At 44.6% G+C, this 19,088-nt stretch overlaps 1 protein-coding gene across 7 annotated transcripts in view; it reads right to left on the reverse strand.

Moving 5' to 3' along the window:
- Positions 1 to 19,088, reverse strand: part of APBB2 (amyloid beta precursor protein binding family B member 2) — a 392,308-nt gene that overhangs the window by 181,624 nt on the left and 191,596 nt on the right. For all 7 annotated transcript variants that reach the window (XM_066387008.1, XM_066387007.1, XM_066387012.1 and 4 more), the window contains one exon: positions 12,623 to 13,450. In XM_066387008.1, coding sequence (XP_066243105.1) covers positions 12,623 to 13,450 — 828 coding nt within the window. The remainder of the gene's footprint in view (positions 1 to 12,622; positions 13,451 to 19,088) is intronic.

A 19,088-nucleotide genomic window follows, 5' to 3' on the forward strand; every position in this document is an offset into this window, starting at 1 on the left:
GTGTGTTTCTCTAATGATTAGTGACATTAAGTGTCTTTTCATGTTTATTGGCCATCTGTATGTCCTCTTTGGAGAAGTGTCCATTCAGATCCTTAGCCAGTTTTTTGAATTATATTGTTTGTTTTTATGGTATTGAGTTATGTAAGTTCTTTATAAATTTTGGTTATTAACCCCTTATCAGATGCATCACCAGTGAATATGTTCGTATCTGAGTAACAGAGGATTTATGCGTCCCCCTAATTATTGCAAACTTATTGGATGTAAACTATTACCTTTAATTTATTGTATAAATAATACAATACTTACAATGCTAAACACTCACTTAAATATGAGTACCCAATGTATGGATTTTTTTCTGGGGATTTAAAAAACAACAACAAAAACAAAGGCAAAACAACCTATATCCCAAAGACACTTTCCATCTCATAGGAAAGATAAGATTAATTATAATGATAGCTAACATTTTAGAAAATGCTTTCTATGGGCCAGATGTTGTGCCAAGGGTTTTCCATAGCAATTTTATAAGGTAGATGTATTATCATCCTCACATTAGAAATAAGGAAGTTGAGGCTCAGAGGTTAAGAAAGTGATGGAGCTGGAACGAGTCAGGATGTCTGAGTCTAAAACCCAGAAGGTGATAAATGCCATAGGAGAGTTAAAAAGATTTAAAAGAATTTTGAGGAAGGGGCCTGTGAGTTCTTACACACATTAGTAACTCAGGAGTCATTCATTAATAGAAAGGCCAAACTATCATCCCCACTAAAAGTACCCTTAGAGCCTGACCAGGTGGTGGCACAGTGGATAGAGCATTGTTGTGGGATGCTGAGGACCCAGGTTCAAAACCCTGAGGTTGCTGGTTTAAGCAATGGACTCATCCAGCTTGAGCACTGGCTCACTGGCTAGAGCACGAAGTGGCCAGCTTGAACGTGGGATCATAGACATGACCCCATGGTCTCTGGCTTGAGCCCAAAAGTTGGTGGCTTGAAGCCCAAGGTTGTTAGCTTGAGCCCAAAATCGCTGGCTTGAGCAAGGGGTCAATGGCTCAGCTGGAGCCCCCCACCCCCACCCCCAGTCAAGGCACATATCGGAAGCAATCAATGAACAATTAAAGTGATGCAACTATCAATGGATGCAACTGTCAGTTGATGCTTCTCATCTTTCTCCCTTCCTGTCTGTCTCTCTCTCTCAAAACAAAACAAAACAAAACAAAAACAAAAACAACAGTCCAGATGTTACCCATCCCACTATCCTTAACTCTAGATATAAAGAACTCAAAGGCCTTGTTCCATAACACATGAAAGAAAAATAAACAGGAGACAGGTGGGCAAGACACCAACTAAAAGGTGAAAGCCACTCAGAAATCATGGAAGAAGCTGATGTTCGTTCTGGGGAAATAAAGGAAGGACAAGAGGTTCCAAAATGCCTCCTTTTTCCACAATGAATAAGGGATGAAAGGAAACACTGGTCAAAGGTCCCCCACAGGTCACGGCCCTGGATCAGACACAGAAAAAGCAAAGTGGGAACTGGAGAGTTAGCCCATCACTAAGAAGTATCCCTAGAGGCTTCCATCACCAGGTATCTAGACATTCCCTGCCCTTGAACTTCTTTTGCTATACCACCCATCAGCCCCTTCCCAATGATTTGTATTTGGGAGGTCATTTTCATTCTCTCACTTTCTGACAATGCCACATACATGCCTATTAGGAATGAAATAGCTTTCATGAGCCAGGCATCTGTTATACCTACCCATCACTTATACTATTATAAGTATGAGAGAAAGTATTCTGGTAACAAACCATTACCCAAAATCAGTGTCACAAATAATTCATTTATAGGATGGAAATCTACCTTTACAATATCCCAGGTGTACCAATTTGGTGCAGTTCTATACGAAGACTTTTTCAAATACTGAGGGGAAAAAACACCCAGTCATCAGTTCTTCAGTCATATTCAAGAACAAATCTAAGGAAAGCAAACCAAAAATATAGTAAAATAAAAGCTTACATACAATAAATATCATCACCACCTCTCTGAGATACCAAAACCAAGTATTTTGGAGTTGGGGTTATCCTGTTCTCTCACTTTCTGAGCATCCCACATGGAATCTGAGAAGTTTCTAATAGTCTAATTATTTGGTTTTTCCAGTTGAATCTGTTTGAATATGAAGCTTTTATTTCACCATTTTGCACCCATGGGTTCTAATAGGGAAATACAATATATAAATTATAAGGGGAATGGGTAACTATCCTCACATTTATGAAAGTGAACTGAGTATATTAATTGAATCACACTTGAGGTACAAAATTTATGAACCACCCACATCCCATCTTTTGAAAAGCTAATGTTTTCTCTCCTTTAACCAGATTAACAGATGGAAGAACTCTGAGAAGTCATCTCAAGATTACTTTGGAAATTTCAAGCATATTTTGCTTAATAGTTCATGTCACACTTCATAATTCTACCAGAAGGCATGGGACTGAGACTAGAATGACTATGATTAAAAGAAATCTGTAGACCCAAGGATGCTGCTACAATGGCGTTACACCTGTATGCAGTGCTAACAGGCAAGATCAACGTTCACCCAGTTCTTTCTACCATAATAGTTTCTTGTGCACATGACGGTCTCATCCACTGACACTTGGAGCAGCGTCCATAAGCACAGTGCCTTGAGCTGAGGAGGACAAGACTCATCTAAAATGCCACTGACTGTGGCCTCTCTGGCATTTGGGCCCAATATTTTGAGATTTCTGGATTTACAAGAGAAATAAGAGAACCATATATTTATGTTAAAGTTTCCAATTTCTAAGCATTGGCATCTAATTCAAAGTTTTCTGAAACACTGTCTAATGGACACAGTCTGTCTGCGGGTTGTCCGTATACTCCCCAGCACTGTCTTTCTGCAGTCCCAAAGCTGTCGTGGCAACATACTGCCTTTGCATTGCCCTAAAGTTAGGGTCATCATAGTCCTTTATTGTCTACATAGCGCCAGAAAATATCCTGTATATTTGGAAAGCAATGTCTCTTAAAGAGAGGTAAGAAAGACATGGCTATTATATCCTTGTCTGTCTGTAAGCTTTGATCAAAAAGAAGAACTTCATCTCCATATGCCAAATACTGAGCTACCCCACCCTCCAGAGCTAATCCATACTGTTAAATGTTAAGCCTTACTATATCTGTATCATCTTTTATGCCTTTGCCATACTTTTTCCCAATCTCAGTTGGGTTTATAGTTTCAGATTCAATAGTATCAGGTCCATACCTAAGTTTCCTCATCTTTTCAATGAAGATATAAAACTATCTGAGGTTCCTTGTAGCAGATTTTATTCACTTAACAATTCTGACAATACCTGCAAATGTTAGCTTTTCTCCTTGAAAATACTGAATAGAATAATTCTTACAAACATCCCCTCCCATCTATGAAGACATCTGTACTGGCCTAAATAGTCTCCCCAAAAGTTCATGCCCAGTCACAACCTCAGAATGTGACCTTATTTGGAAACAGGGTCTTTGCAGCCAGCATCAATTAAGTTAAGAGGAAGTCATAATGGGTTAGAGGAGGTCCTAAATCCAGTGACCAGGTCTGTGTAACAAGGACATGGGAAGACAGAAGCCGAGCTGCAGCAACAGAGCCACCAGCCAGGGAATGCCAAGCACTGCCGGGAACGGCCAGGAGCTCGACAAGGGAAGGAGTCTTCCTGCTGACACCTTGAGTTCAGGCTTCCAGCCTCCAGAATTGTGAGCGAATAAATTAACTTCTAAGGCTTTAAGCTACCAAGTGTGTGGTAATTAGTTACAGCAGCCCTGAGAAACTCATCAAACATGTAAACATCTCCTCTTTGCTTGGAAGCTCAGGCTGCCCAGGATCTGGGGGTAGGCTTTATTTCTTGTTCTTACTGAGTCTGCGATGTGCAAAATGGGACAAAGAACCCATGGACACGTTTTAGAAGGCACTCTAGATATCATGGGAACTTTCTCCATGGAGATAGGAAACTAACTGCATGTGAGATACTTGAGGTCACTGACTAGTTCTAATCTATTTCTATGTCCTGGACATCTAACACAGTCCACAGAGTAGACTTTTAAAACATGACTGGCATGTGTGTGTGTATATGAATGAACAAATGAGGGAGAATGAATGGATGAACTAATGAAGGAAGCAATGACAACTCTCCATGTATTTATTAACTGGAGATCCTGTTGTGAGGATAATGAGCCTGGGAAGATAGTTTGTGATGAAATTTGACCAGAGAATGTGTGAACACGGTCAGTAGTATTTTTGTATCTATGACTCTACTGAGTCATAATCTTAGAGGCTACACACCCTCCATTAAGCGTGCGAGGGCAAGACCTGGCATTTCTGGGAGCCCCTCATGCAGGACTATTAGAGGACCCCACCCTGTCACTTCCTAAACAGACACTCCGTCCACACTATCCTCTCCCCAGAAGCTAAAACAACTCGCCAAGGTAGGAACTAAACTCTTACTTTCAAAATGCCAGTACAGCAGAGAAAAGGGGGGAGGGATCATGACTTAAATTTCTTTAGTGGTCAGTCAAAATGAAATAAAAGTGATCCCTTACTTTTTAACAGCCCTAAGAGGCAATAATCTCCCCAGATAGTCACCCCGTGAAAGTCCATTCAAATTCCAGCACAGGCCCTGGCCGGTTGGCTCAGTGGTAGAGCGTCGGCCTGGCGTGCGGGGGACCTGGGTTCGATTCCCGGCCAGGGCACATAGGAGAAGCGCCCATTTGCTTCTCCCCCCCTCCCCCCCTCCTTCCTCTCTGTCTCTCTCTTCCCCTCCCGCAGCCAAGGCTCCATTGGAGCAAAGATGGCCCGGGCGCTGGGGATGGCTCCTTGGCCTCTGCCCCAGGTGCTAGAGTGGCTCTGGTTGCGGCAGAGCGACGCCCCAGAGGGGCAGAGCATCGCCCCCTGGTGGGCAGAGTGTCGCCCCTGGTGGGCGTGCCGGGTGGATCCCAGTCGGGCGCATGCGGGAGTCTGTCTGACTGTCTCTTTCCGTTTCCAGCTTCAGAAAAATACAAAAATAAAATAAAATAAAATAAAAATTCCAGCACAGATAACATCAAGTACCCTAACTCCAACCTCCCAATCAACTGAGGTTTCCTTTCCCTCTGAGCACCGTCTGTCCCACAGCACCCCAGCCTCTTACCACCCCTTCATGGCTCCATCTTCAATATATCTTCTGTCTTGTGCCCACTGCCAGATGGTTAGACCTTTGCTGCCACTCATTGCATTATAGTTATCTTTTTGTTCCCTGAAGTATCCAGTATAACATTTTATAATGGAAGACAAACAAAAAATATCTTCAATGTTCAACTGAATATTTTTTTCTCTAGAACTTTCTAAAAATATTTAATTGAGCAAAATCACTTTTTTCCTTAAGTCCATGGGGTGAGATAAGAAATATTTTTATACATCTAACTCCCCAAGGTACTAAAATCTAATTTGGAAGTCACACTATCTACCCCAGAACACAATGTGTCCAAGCTATTTTGGAAACATCGCACATCTGCCTTCTTGAATTCCTCCTGTCATGTTATGGAACTCTCAACCGAGAGGACAAGACAGGAAGGCCAGTGAATCACTGAAGGGTGTTTAAAAGATCAAAATTAATTCAACAGGGCAAACCAGCTGAAAATTGAGCCGTTGCTATATCCTAGAATTTTCTTTCTTTTTTTCTTTTTTTTTTTTAAGGGATTGGGAGCTTTTAAAAAGCAATTTAAAAATCATTTATGGTTGAAATTACCAGAGCAATGTAACATAAAATGAACATTTAGAAGAAGTTCCTAAAAGCATTAGTAATATAAACTTACCCAAAGCTCGAACACTCTTAAGCTGGCTGAGACCAGAAATACGAAGTGTTGTCAATGATGTTGACATAATTAAGTGTGTGCCTTGGCTTCTACCCTCCCCAACTATCTCGCTTGTAACAAAGTTCCCCTTTGCTTGCCTTGAGAGTGGAAACCAATCACTTTAACATGAAAGGATTCGAACTCTTGAGTAACAGGGATGATTTGCAATGCAATGCAATCTGTGAAGGAAAGTGCAGCCTATAGGACCCTTTTCCTTGGCACAAGCCTTTCTGATTTGCAGACTTACAGACTCCTATACAAAGAATGTTTGTATTGACTGATGTATGTTTGTCTGACTGATTGGCCCTAAATCTTCATCCCTCTCAAGAGCCTACAATATAAGTAAGAGTCACCTTAGCTGTGCTTTCTTTTTTCTATTTCTATAGGTATCCTGATGCAGCAGACCTTAGAGAACATGCAAGTTTGTCATCTGGCTCCAGCCAACCAACCAGAAAACAAGTAACATTTATGGAGACTCTTACCATGTGCTACTGTATAAAAAGGTTCACATTCACACATGATGAAGACTTGGCTCCTGATTTCATGGAGCTCTATGTCTCAGTGGAAACTTTTGAGTAACATTACAAATTGCTGAAAGTAATATGATAACAGAGACTTGGAAACATTTCATTGGGATACAGGGAAAGGACTTTCAACAGCTCCAAGAGTCTCAACAGGTTCCAAAGAGGAGATGCCATGAGTTATATCTCAATTGCTTATAGGAATGGAAAGACCCTCTAAATATAATTTTCCAGATTCTTAAAATAACTACCACACATATCCAGTTGAAGTAGATGAAGTCTGATGTGTTCGGCCTCTGGGGACCACATGCCTACATCTCAAGACAGTAGAACAGTGGAAAAATACTGGATACTCTATCTGAAGACCTTGGTTCAAGTCCCAGAATGGCTGCCCAAGTATGAGAGAGTGCCATGAACAAGATCTGACACATATAGTAGGCCCACAAATTTCACTGTGCCTTTCCTAATAACTGGTTATTCAGTCCCACCTATAACAAGGCAACATCATCAATTACATAACAAAATACGTACCCAATATAAAAATCAGACATTAAGGTATAACACCAAATGATTAACTCAATACAGCAGTGCCACTTGGGAATATGTAAATGGCTCCTGTTTTCATTCAGTTCATCATTGCTTATTTACTAAGTTCACCTGCTATATTTGAGGCAGTGACAATACGATGATAAAGACAAACCAAGACCTGATCTTAGGGTTCAGAAAGTCCTAACTAAAATCGGAGTCCAAAATAGAGGTAATTCATAATTAAGAGAGATGCAAACTTTTATGCCCCACTTTTGTACTGATAATGATGATCACTACTAATAAAAAGCACAAATATTTATTGAGCTCCTGCTATATGCCAGACACTGTTCTAAATGAGGATTTAGAAGAGGATTTAGCTCTTTGAAGATGCTCTCATTTAATCCTCACAACAGATCCATGCCAAAACCCTATTATCGCCCCTATTTTACAGATGAGAAGCTACGGGAGCTGCCTCTCTGAAACAGAGCTGAGATTTGTACTCAGGAAGCTCATTCTAGAGCCCACGCTCTCAACAATAAGACAGTATAGCATTACACCAACAATAAGTCAGTACAGCATTACACCCCCTGCGGTACCATCTATATTTGGTTTTCTCGGGGTCTATTCTGCTTTTGCACATTACAGTTAGTAAGGAACCTAATTTAAAAATGGCGATTTCCATAAGATCCACCTAGTTTCAAACTCTGCATCTTCAATTTTATTAAGCCCCAAATTAACCCTAAGGTACATCTTGGTACCAACAAGGTACTGAAACATGTACCCAGGTAGCATCAAATGTTCTGTCTTTAAAAAGGTCTCACGAAGCAAACATAAAACACCAGGTAACTAAGAGAGAGGCTACGCACAATCTGATCAACAGGCGTTGTGAGCCATCGTGCTTACCCGGGGTCACTCCGGGAGCAGGATCTATGGTCAAACTCTAATAAAGCAGAAGTTCTCACTTTCGAGGGCCAACCCTTCCTTTAGATTTAGAACCTGGGAGAAGGCATTCCTTTGAACTTTTGGTGAAACTCCTATGAAACTCAGCAATTTCGTTAGATGCTCTCCTTTCTTAGATAGCCTCTTGCTTTCTCAAAGGACTGACTACTTAGGATGAAAAAAAGAGCAACGTAATTGTACACACAGGATCATGTAAAACAAGTTACTAAGATGCTGGAGGGGGCAATTCAGAAACAAAGGGAACTAGAAAGTAATGAACCTTTGAATTAGTAGGTACATTTTATTTTACAAATAGCATTCTAACTTGGGAAGGATGCTCCCTAAGGTAGAAATGAGTGTGTTCTATTTTTCTAGGCTCCCCAAAGCACAATCTACAATCCAAAGATACCGTAATTGTGTCATCATGATTAAGTCATAAAATGCAGACCATAGTGATGAGTATTTAACATGCAGTGAATAAGCAAATATATACACTTTTTATATATGAACAATCACAATGCATACAAGTGTCTTACAAAATGTTTGCTCTTATTTTTTCTCTCAACAATTAGTATTTTTGTTTATTATATATATAAACACAGTTATACCACATAAAATATAAATAATAAACACTAATTTTGCTGATAGACGTGAAACATGAAATATTTCATTAAATTAATTGTTATCATTGCAAATACTAATGGTAAGCTTCGCCAGAAAGACGAAATCAAAAGAAATACCAACTCTGAATACAATCGCTTATTGTGTTTTCCTAACTTATACAGTGCTCACTACCTGAAACTCCTGAAGTGTGGTCACGAAGTGAAGGCTTCTCTATTCAGTAGGAGTTCATAACTGGCTCTTAGGAAATTCCTAAAGAACTCCCCAATACTATTAATGTTACCATTTGAGACATGCAGCAGGCTGAAACAGGTATGGAGACCCCAAAGGGACCGTTCTGAAGGATAACACAGGTCTGGCTTCTAGTATGTTTTTTAAAAACTCAACCTTACTGCTTGGGAGTCATAGCTAACACATCCTTTCTAGCATATTTGATTCAAAATGTCTATCCTTGGCAATCCACTAAGGGCCATCCCCATACTGTCATCCTTACTTTAAAATTCAAAGGTCTTCAAAACCAACTTTAAGAGAGAAAAATGAACAATACCCTCTCAAGATGTCAGAACACTAATCCAGTTCATATCATGTATCAAGTGCCAGAAGGAGCAGTGTGGAGAAGCCCCCAGAAAGTAACAATGGAACTCTGAGCAGACGAGGGGGGAAGGGGGGCCCGAGTGGGGAAGAGGGACCCGAGTGGGGAAGAGGGACCCAAGTGGGGAAGAGGGACGTGAGAGGGGGGAAGAGGGACCCGAGTGGGGAAGAGGGACGTGAGAGGGGGGAAGAGGGACCCGAGTGGGGAAGAGGGACGTGAGAGGGGGGAAGAGGGACGTGAGAGGGGGGGAAGAGGGACCCGAGGGGGGAAGAGGGACGTGAGAGGGGGGAAGAGGGACGTGAGAGGGGGGAAGAGGGACGTGAGGGGGGGAAGAGGGACGTGAGAGGGGGGAAGAGCGACCCGAGGGGGGAAGAGGGACGTGAGAGGGGGGAAGAGGGACGTGAGAGGGGGGAAGAGGGACCCGAGTGGGGAAGAGGGACGTGAGAGGGGGGAAGAGGGACGTGAGAGGGGGGAAGAGGGACCCGAGTGGGGAAGAGGGACGTGAGGGGGGAAGAGGGACGTGAGAGGGGGGAAGAGGGACGTGAGGGGGGAAGAGGGACGTGAGGGGGGGAAGAGGGACGTGAGGGGGGAAGAGGGACGTGAGAGGGGGGAAGAGGGACCCGAGGGGGGAAGAGGGACGCGAGTGGGGAAGAGGGACCCGAGTGGGGAAGAGGGACCCGAGGGGGGAAGAGGGACCCGAGTGGGGAAGAGGGACGTGAGGGGGGAAGAGGGACGTGAGAGGGGGGAAGAGGGACCTGAGGGGGGAAGAGGGACCCGAGGGGGGAAGAGGGACGTGAGGGGGGAACAGGGACGCGAGGGGGGAAGAGGGACCCGAGTGGGGAAGAGGGACGTGAGGGGGGAAGAGGGACGTGAGAGGGGGGAAGAGGGACCCGAGGGGGGAAGAGGGACCCGAGGGGGGAAGAGGGACCCGAGTGGGGAAGAGGGACCCGAGGGGGGAAGAGGGACCCGAGGGGGGAAGAGGGACGTGAGGGGGGAACAGGGACGCGAGGGGGGAAGAGGGACGTGAGGGGGGAAGAGGGACCCGAGGGGGGAAGAGGGACCCGAGGGGGGAAGAGGGACGTGAGGGGGGAAGAGAAATCTAGAAGGCTTCCTGGGCGAGTGGCAGGGGATGGAGTGGACCGCATGTGCTCAACTTAAACTCCGAGCTCTCCACAGGCCCTACCAGCACCAGTGAAGGGTGGAAATAATTTAAATTTCCGCAGTGAGGAAACTATTAAACAAATCATAGAGCGTGAATATGATGGAGTCACAAGCTTAATAACTTAAAAAGCCTGATGTTAAAAAAAAGTCCTGATATAAACTGCTCTACAAAATATATATGTAAGTGGTGAAAGCAAAGCATTTACAAAACAACCTAAGTAATTTTTTTGTCTTAACTATTTATTGTGGAAAATTTTAAACACATAAAACTTGAGAGAACAGCATAATGAACCCTCCCATATCCACTTTTAACAAGTATCAGCTTACGGGCAATTTTGTCTCTCTCTTGTTTTTTTATTCCCATCCCAATTATTGTGGAGAACAGTCCATACTCAATATTATTTATATTAGCTTATATTATATTTTATATACTATACTATTATATATAGCAGTATATTAGATCCCTGAAAAAGAAGGACTTCTTAAAATATCATTATAAAATTTGGGTAAAATCTAAAATTTATTATAAATGTGGGTATATGCATAACATGTTTTCTGAAAAAAAAACACTTTAAGAGAAAAAAGGCAGTGGTCATCACTGAGAAAAGGGGCTAGAGTGAGGAACAGGGGAGGCTACCATTCTTTCAATAACTTACAGTAAAATGTAAAATCTAACTCCAACAGGAAGCGCCGTGTCTGGAACGGCAGGGCGGAGCGGGAAGGGGACGTCTGCCAACAGGAGGCAGAGTTGGGACGTCAGACACCCGAGTTATTAAAATAGATTCAAGCACTAGGAGGTGACAGTGTCCATCAGTGATAGGCTACGAATTCTCTCCACAGGCAAAAAGTCACAGGGAGTTGTAAACTTTGTAACATTTCTAAACATAATTCTGATTCCCATGGTGTGCAGGTCTAGACATTTGCAAGATGGAATAGACTCACCTTAGCCTCCCTCCTGCCATACCAGCTACAGCAGGCTGATGAAATCTATCATTTCAAGTACTGTCATTCTAAAGGGCACTTCAAAAACATTTTTTAACAAGTTATAGTCCTAACTTTCCCCTTCTCTTTTCCTTATCTGTAGTCCCTGTAGTTCCCCTGCCATACAGGTTGGAAGATGTTACATCAGGGGTCCCCAAACTTTTTACACAGGGGGCCAGTTCACTGTCCCTCAGACCCTTGGAGGGCCAGACTATAAAAAAAAACTATGAACAAATCCCTATGCACACTGCACATATCTTATTTTAAAGTAAAAAAAACCAAAATGGGAACAAATACAATATTTAAAATAAATAACAAGTAAATTTAAAGCAACAAACTGACCAGTATTTCTTTCTTTTTTTTTTTTTTTTTTTTTTGAAGCTGGAAACGGGGAGAGACAGTCAGACAGACTCCCGCATGCGCCCGACCGGGATTCACCCGGCAAGCCCACCAGGGGCGATGCTCTGCCCACCAGGGGGCAATGCTCTGCCCCGACCAGAGCCACTCTAGCGCCTGGGGCAGAGGCCAAGAAGCCATCCCCAGCGCCCGGGCCATCTTTGCTCCAATGGAGCCTTGGCTGCAGGAGGGGAAGAGAGAGACAGAGAGGAAGGAGGGGGTGGGGGTGGAGAAGCAAATGGGCACTTCTCCTATGTGCCCTGGCTGGGAATCGAACCCGGGTCCCCCGCACGCCAGGCCGACGCTCTACCGCTGAGCCAACCGGCCAGGGCCACTGACCAGTATTTCAATGGGAAATATGGGCCTGCTTTTGGCTAATGAGATGGTCAATGTGCTCCTCTCACTGACCACCAATGAAAGAGGTGCCCCTTTCAGAAGTGCGGTGGGGGCCAGATAAATGGCCTCAGGGGGCCGCATGCGGCCCGGGCCGTAGTTTGGGGACCCCTGTGTTACATCCTTCCCTGGTGGCTCTCTCTGTATCAGGCTCACACAGCCCTGGGGCCAGCTAGGGTGTTACAAGGTTACATTACAGAAATTAGTCTTTGTGAGTGTTTGTTTACTCCGATTTCAGATACAGCAACGCACCCCACAGCTTTTAATGTTATAATCAGTATAATGGGGGAGGGGACTGTGAAAGACTAAGGTTAAAAGTAACTAACTTTTAGGACCCTGTTCCTTTCTGTCACAATTTTGACTGACGCATCCAAAGACGTTATGGACATAGACAAGAGTGGCTAAAAGCCGGAACTTCTGAATATATTTGAAAAGAAACATCACTTTCTCGTTTTCAAATATCACTTGAACAAGGACAGTAAGGGTCAAAAGGGAAATGTTTTTTAATAAAGAAGGGAAGGGGAAGAGGAAGGGAGGAAGGGAAGAGGAAGGGAGGAAGGGAAGAGGAAGGGAGGAAGGAACACCTTACTACACCATTCCCATTTCTATACCATTCCGGTACCTGTTTCGTCCGGGGAGCTGGGGGAGGCGCTGTCATGGGACAGCGTGGTCCAGCTGGACTCCTCATCGCTGGGTGCCAGGTTCTGGATCCGGTGTAGTGCACAGTCAGTTTTGGCTCCTGTTTTAGGATGATCCTTCTTGGTCTCTGGGCTGGATGACACTGTGGCTACCTGGCCGTCCTCAGGGCTGAACTGGGGTTTGTTTGGTTTCTGCAGCAGCAAATCCCCATTGCCAATGACGGTGGCGGCCTGGCCCTGGCCCTGGCCCTGGCCCGGCTGGGCCTTCTCTTCCACAGCCGCGTGCTGGCTGCCCGCGTCCTGCTCCAGTTCCCGGGTTGAGGTTTCCAGGTCTGCATAGTAATTTAGGAAGCTCTTGGTTCTCCTAGGCTGGGAGGGTAAAATATCACAGCCCAAGGAATCCTGTGGGGGGGGCTCTTTCCCTTCCAACTTCTCAGAAGTTATGTTGATGATGGCGGTGGGGCTGACGTTTTTGTTGGGGTCCTGCTGCCCCTGTTCTGCCGCCTTCCGGAGCTGGTTCTCCCCGTTTTTCACCAGCTTGATGTTGGCGGAGCCATTCCCCAGCAGGGGCTGTGCGGCCGGATCCGAGAGGCCCATGGCTGCCTGGATGTTAGTTAGTGCATATTTTTTCCTGCATTTGGGGGGTGTGCTGTTCTTGGCTTCTGTGTGTTTGATTTCAGCATTCAACAGTTCATTGTGGGAGGAACGGAGATTAAGGGTATTTGGTGGTGTGGCCGGGCTGTTCCGATTCGTGACATCTGTGGTTCCGCTGCTGGCCATAAACACTGCCACAGTGTCTACACCTGAGTCAGCTGGAAAAGAAGAAAACTGATCATTGCACACCTGACATAATTAAACTACTTAGCATATAGAGTGAGTAAACATTTTTATACAGAGATTTGAGAGAATTAATGCTTCTGTTGTATATGTTCTTATAAAATTGATGCATTTTTCTCTTTATTTTCACCACTTACTTAAAATTAACAAGTATTTCTCTTTCCACCTGGCCTGTGGTGGCACAGTGGATAGAGCACTGACCTAGAGAGCTGAGGTCGCCAGTTCAAAGCCCTGGGCTTACATGGTCAAGGCACATACAACAAACAGCCAATGTACAGCTAGAGTAAAGCTACTACTTCGCATTCCCCACCCCCATAAAATCAGTAAGTAAAATACATACATAGTTTTAAAAGTATCTCCCTTTTCAATTCATGTATAATCATTTTCTTCCAGGGACTTCATTTTTCACAACCTTGAAAATCATCCCCTTTCTGAACATTTACACCACATTTCTATTCTGTTGTTCCCTCAGGCAACCGAAAAGTTGCTCAACAATCCTCTGAGCTTCCAGCTTTCTTAATTAACCTGAAAGGTCACTGTTCAATGGTGCACCATACATCCAAGGTAATTTTTCTCAACCTCATTTAGAAATTGTGCTCTGAATGCCTAGAAAAATCAGACCTCCATTAGAGTATTTTGCTAATGTCTTTGTAAACAATTTTGATTTGGGCTTAGGGTTTGTACTATACAGAAATTTTGGAGAAATGCCTTAATTGCTCAAGAACGAACACACACACACACACACACACACACACACACACACACACAACTGTTACTAATAATACAAGATTGAGCCTGTGGCTACAGACATGTTAAAATCCCAAAGGAGTCTGAATATGTTCCACTGAATTAAAATACAGACTCAGCTGTTTGCAGTCACCATGTGCCCTTGCCGAACTCCTAGGAAACTATCTGACAGTTGCATTTATCTCAAATATTGTTCACACCATCAGTGATTTATTCCATGTGTCTCTTGCTAGGAAGAAAGAACAGTTTCTCAGACTTGAAGGGAATAAAATTCATCAGCAAGAATTCCTGAGGTTTCACATTTCTCAGCCTATGAGGAATGGCTCCTTTCTTATCTGCTGCTTGGCCCTCCATAGAGACCTCAGTGACTTCCACACCAGCAGTGGGTGAGCCAAAGCAAGCTCCTAACATTCCTAAAATTGCATTGTGACAACTCCCTCCTCCTCCCCCAGACGAAACAGAGACCTCCACAAGGAGAGGGAGGCAAGAATGTTCTGTACAGGAGTTTAGAGGTATCTTTTTCTATCATCAAATTCACAAGATGGGCTATTTTAGAAAAGAATACCCCCTTCATCCTAGAGTCTGTATGCTTCTAGGAAACCAGGCAACATCTGTACAGTCTGGGCAGGGGCCGTTTCTACCACAGAATGACCATGTAGCCCATAAATATAGTTCAGAGCTGCACCCAAAATGGTTAGAGCTTGAGCCCCATTCTTCAGAATTACATTGATAAGAATTCCTGCTTACCCAGCACCCCAGCTCAGACTTGGGCTCCATTTAACAGGAACAGAGAGTCTAGTGTGTGCCGCCCTTTCAAGCAATACTCTGAGACTAAATTTAAAAAAATGTAATACTGTTTTGGCCACTGCTACCATTTATGGAAAACATATATTTCCATTTATAATTCAACCTCACTCGAGTGTAGCATTTGTTATGAGAAAAGCCCATTTTGAACCCACAGGAAGTTTCTCCTTGAGACATGGCTTCCTAGCATAGGCACACAAGAAAAAAATGACAAGACTCTTGGGTATTTAGAGTGACGTTAGTATGAGAAAGCTGGAAATCTGCTGGCTTTTTAAAAGGGATGGCAAAAAATTTCTATGAGGCTGTTTTATCATGTTAGGTCCTACATTTGAGCAATGTTATTAGGGAGAGATTTTTATTTACTTTGTTTGAAACCATAAACACTTTCAGAAAGAACACCATCAAAATTTCTAGGCGATCTAGTATTTACATAGCTTTCCTATCCTGAATGTGACAGATACAAACGTTCAGCCGCGTTCTCATCAGCCTTTCGAATCTCACTGTCCTCCCTACGCCCTCTGTAACCCTTTTGCTTGCTAGAAACCAGAGAGGGGGAGAGGGTTAAGTGAGAACACCGGGACCATCCTAGAGAAAACAGCTCTGTCTGTGCTGTTCTTATAGATCAAAGCCTGAACACAATCGGAGTGTGTCTTAGATATTAAATGACGGTATCATCTGAAAGCAAAATAACGGTTCATATCTAGAACTAGGACCATCAAGGTAATCCTACGAAATGATGGTTGTCTCCAGAACTTCATGTATCAACTAGACAGTCATTTGAGCTCAAAAGGGTCATGAAGTCAATAGAGGTTAGCAAAATCCTAAGAAAGCCAAGCCTGTGGGAGGAAGGCCCCCAAAAGTGAGAGGCAGTGCCCACGAGACGAGAAGACAGAACTCGGGGCCAGAGAACAGGCTCAAGCCCTGTCCACGACTCTGACTAGCTGAGTGACCCAGAACACCAGACGTTCAGGCTCCTCAACTGAAAAATGAGGACGGCAATAGGACCTGGTTGTTGTGAGGATTAAAATGAGACATGCCAGCAGAAAGTGTAGCATAGTACATAGCAGTAAATGTGAGCACCCTCACCCCTTCTGCTCAAGTGACAGAGCGTAGGAGGCCGACCAAGGCCCCTAAATTAACCATCCTCTCTGGTCTGAGTGATAGAAATCGTCTTGTTACTGGGACACAGAGAGTAAACAGACTAGTAGGAAAGGATAAAGAAATTGGGTCTAGAAGGATTTAATTATGAAAACAAAGAACAAAAAATATTCTTCTGGTTTAAGAAGAATGTTTGTGTTTCTTTTTTCTTTTTTTTTTTAATTTTAATTTTTATTTATTCATTTTTTAGAGAGGAGAGAGAGAGAGGGAGAGAGAGAGACAGAGAGGAGAGAAAGAGACAGAGAGAGAGAAGGGGGGAGGAGCTGGAAGCATCAACTCCCGTATGTGCCTTGACCAGGCAAGCCCAGGGTTTCGAACCAGCAACCTCAGCATTTCCAGGTCAATGCTTTATCCACTGCGCCACCACAGGTCAGGCCATCTTTTTTCTTTTTTTAAAGAAAAGATGATCTTATCATATCTCTTTAAACATTCTAATATTTGGTTGTTTTTTCTGAGGTCAAAAAAGGCTAAGAACAGCCTGACCAGGCAGTGGCGCAGTGGATAGAGTGTTGGACTGGGATGCGGAGGACACAGGTTCGAGATCCCGAGTTCGCCAGCTTGAGCGCGGCCTCATCTGGCTTGAGAAAAGCTCACCAGCTTGGACCCAAGGTCTCTGGCTCGAGCAAGAGGTTACTCGGTCTGCTGAAGGCCCACGATCAAGGCACATATGAGAAAGCAATCAATGAACAACTAAGGTGTTGCAATGAAAAGCTGATGATTGATGCTTCTCATCTCTCTCCGTTCCTGTCTGTCTGTCCCTGTCTATCCCTCTCCCTGACTGTCTCTCTGTCTCTGTAAAAAAAAAAAAAAAAAAAAAGAAAGAAAAAAAAAGGCTAAGAACAAGTCCAAATACCCTAACAAAGCAGACAGGCTACTTAAACTCCCCATCTCTTGACTGTAGATTGTAGCATCTACACCTCACTGAGCTTTGCTGGGGACTAGGAGAGGACACCTCAACGGCTGGCATTCTGCAAGAGCTCCGCACGCATCAGGGACTATGATTGTTTTACAGCGGCCACCTTCCCCGCACACTTCGTCTCTGACTGCCATGCCTCGGGCCGCCATGCATCGAGCACGTTCTCTCCACCAGGCACTGTGCTGGGAGTGGGAGAAACAAGCCACACACGTCCCCCCACCCCCACCAAGTCCTTCCCGCATTATGGAAGACAAACACAGTAAAGTGACAGACACCAACCCAGGTGCAAGTGGGGGACGGTGCAAAGGAGCAAGCTGTGCTCTCACCTTAGGTTGGCGAGGATCTGAGGCAAGAGACGGCAGGTTACCATCTGTGTAGTCTGAGCCCACTCAGTCATGAAAGGCAAGGTGGTAAAGGGGAGGGGTCAGGCAGAGTCCTACAAGACACGCGCCAACAGTGTGGACTTGACCCCGAGGCAGAGAAGATCAAGCACTTCAACAGAAGCATGAACCTTTTTTTTTTTTTTTTTTTTTTTTTGTGACAGAGACAGAGAAAGGGTAGATAGGGACAGACAGACAGGAAGGGAGAGAGATGAGAAGCATCGATTCTTCATTGCAACACCTTAGTTGCTCATTGATTGCTTTCTCATATGTGCCTTGACTAGGGGGCTACAGCAGAGCGAGTAACCCCTTGCTCGAGCCAGAGACCTTGAGCTCAGGCTGGTGAGCTTTGCTCAAACCAGATGAGCCCGCACTCAAGCTGGCGATCTCGGGGCTGCGAACCTGGGTCCTCTGTGTCCCAGTCTAAGGCTCTATCCACTGCATCACCACCTGGTCAGGCAGAAACATGAATCTTTAAAAAAAAATCCACAAAAGAATGAATCTGAGGTTGAAGTGCATGTGCACGTGTGTGCGTGTGCCACATGTGCGATATTCCTTTTTGTGGTGAAGGAATGGCATCTTTCCTCCAGCATATTCTCCAAGAAAAGAATGACCCTGATGAAAAGGCAGTAAAGCCTGACCTGTGGTGGTGCAGTGGATAAAGCGTCGACCTGGAATGCTGAGGTCAGCAGTCGGAAACCCTGGGCTTGCCTGGTCAAGACACATATGGGAGTTGATGCTTCCTGCTCCTCCCTCTTCTCTCTCTCTCTCACTCTTTCTCTCTCTCTCCCTTCTCTCTAAAATAAGTATAAAGTCCTTTTTAAAAGAAGCAATGTAGATCAGGAACCACTGGGTCATCAGGGAAAGAGTAGGAAGAGGTAGACAGAGGTGTCTCCCTAACCAAAGAGGCAGGCTGGCCCCATCTTCATGCTCTGCTCTCTGGTGTTGGGGTTTGACTGCCATTTACTGAATGGGAGCAAAGCCCAGGCACAGAGACCAGCTGGAAGGTCACTGTAACAGGCCAGGCAAGGCAGGAGGGAGAAGACATGGCGGGTATGAGAGACCAGGTCTGGGAGAGTCTTTTTCTCACCTTACCATAGAGCCAGCTCAGGCCATTCATCTCCTGACCATTAGCCACTTGGATTTAGAGCTAAGGACTAAAAAGAACCAGGCACCCTGAGTTTCTATAAGGGCACTGGCGGCTTCTGTCGCATCAGCTTCAGGAGAATGGCAGAGGTGGGCAGAGGGCGACCTTGAGGAACTTCACTATGAACAAAGCAGGAGGAGAGAGAAGAGCAGCTGGAGCGACAAAGGTTGCGGGGAGAAACCTGGTTTCTAGGGAGGAGTCTTGGCCATGTGTCCTTGTTTACAGGCTGAAAGAGCAAAGGCCAGCGGAGAGGAGGGGGAAAGCGGAAACACGGAAGGGGGCAGACCAAGGGGGAAGAGTCCAGGTGACGCGAGGAGAGCAAGGACCACAGCAGAGGTGTGGACAGGGTGGACACTCACTCATGTGGGAAGGAAGGTGTGGAGGAAGGATGGGGATGGGTGTACATATCACAACCAAGGAAAAGAAAGGCTCAATCTGCTCATGAAGAGAAAGTCTTCCCC

The sequence above is a fragment of the Saccopteryx leptura genome, chromosome 5 (genome assembly GCF_036850995.1).
Source record: "Saccopteryx leptura isolate mSacLep1 chromosome 5, mSacLep1_pri_phased_curated, whole genome shotgun sequence".
Taxonomy (NCBI): domain Eukaryota; kingdom Metazoa; phylum Chordata; class Mammalia; order Chiroptera; family Emballonuridae; genus Saccopteryx; species Saccopteryx leptura.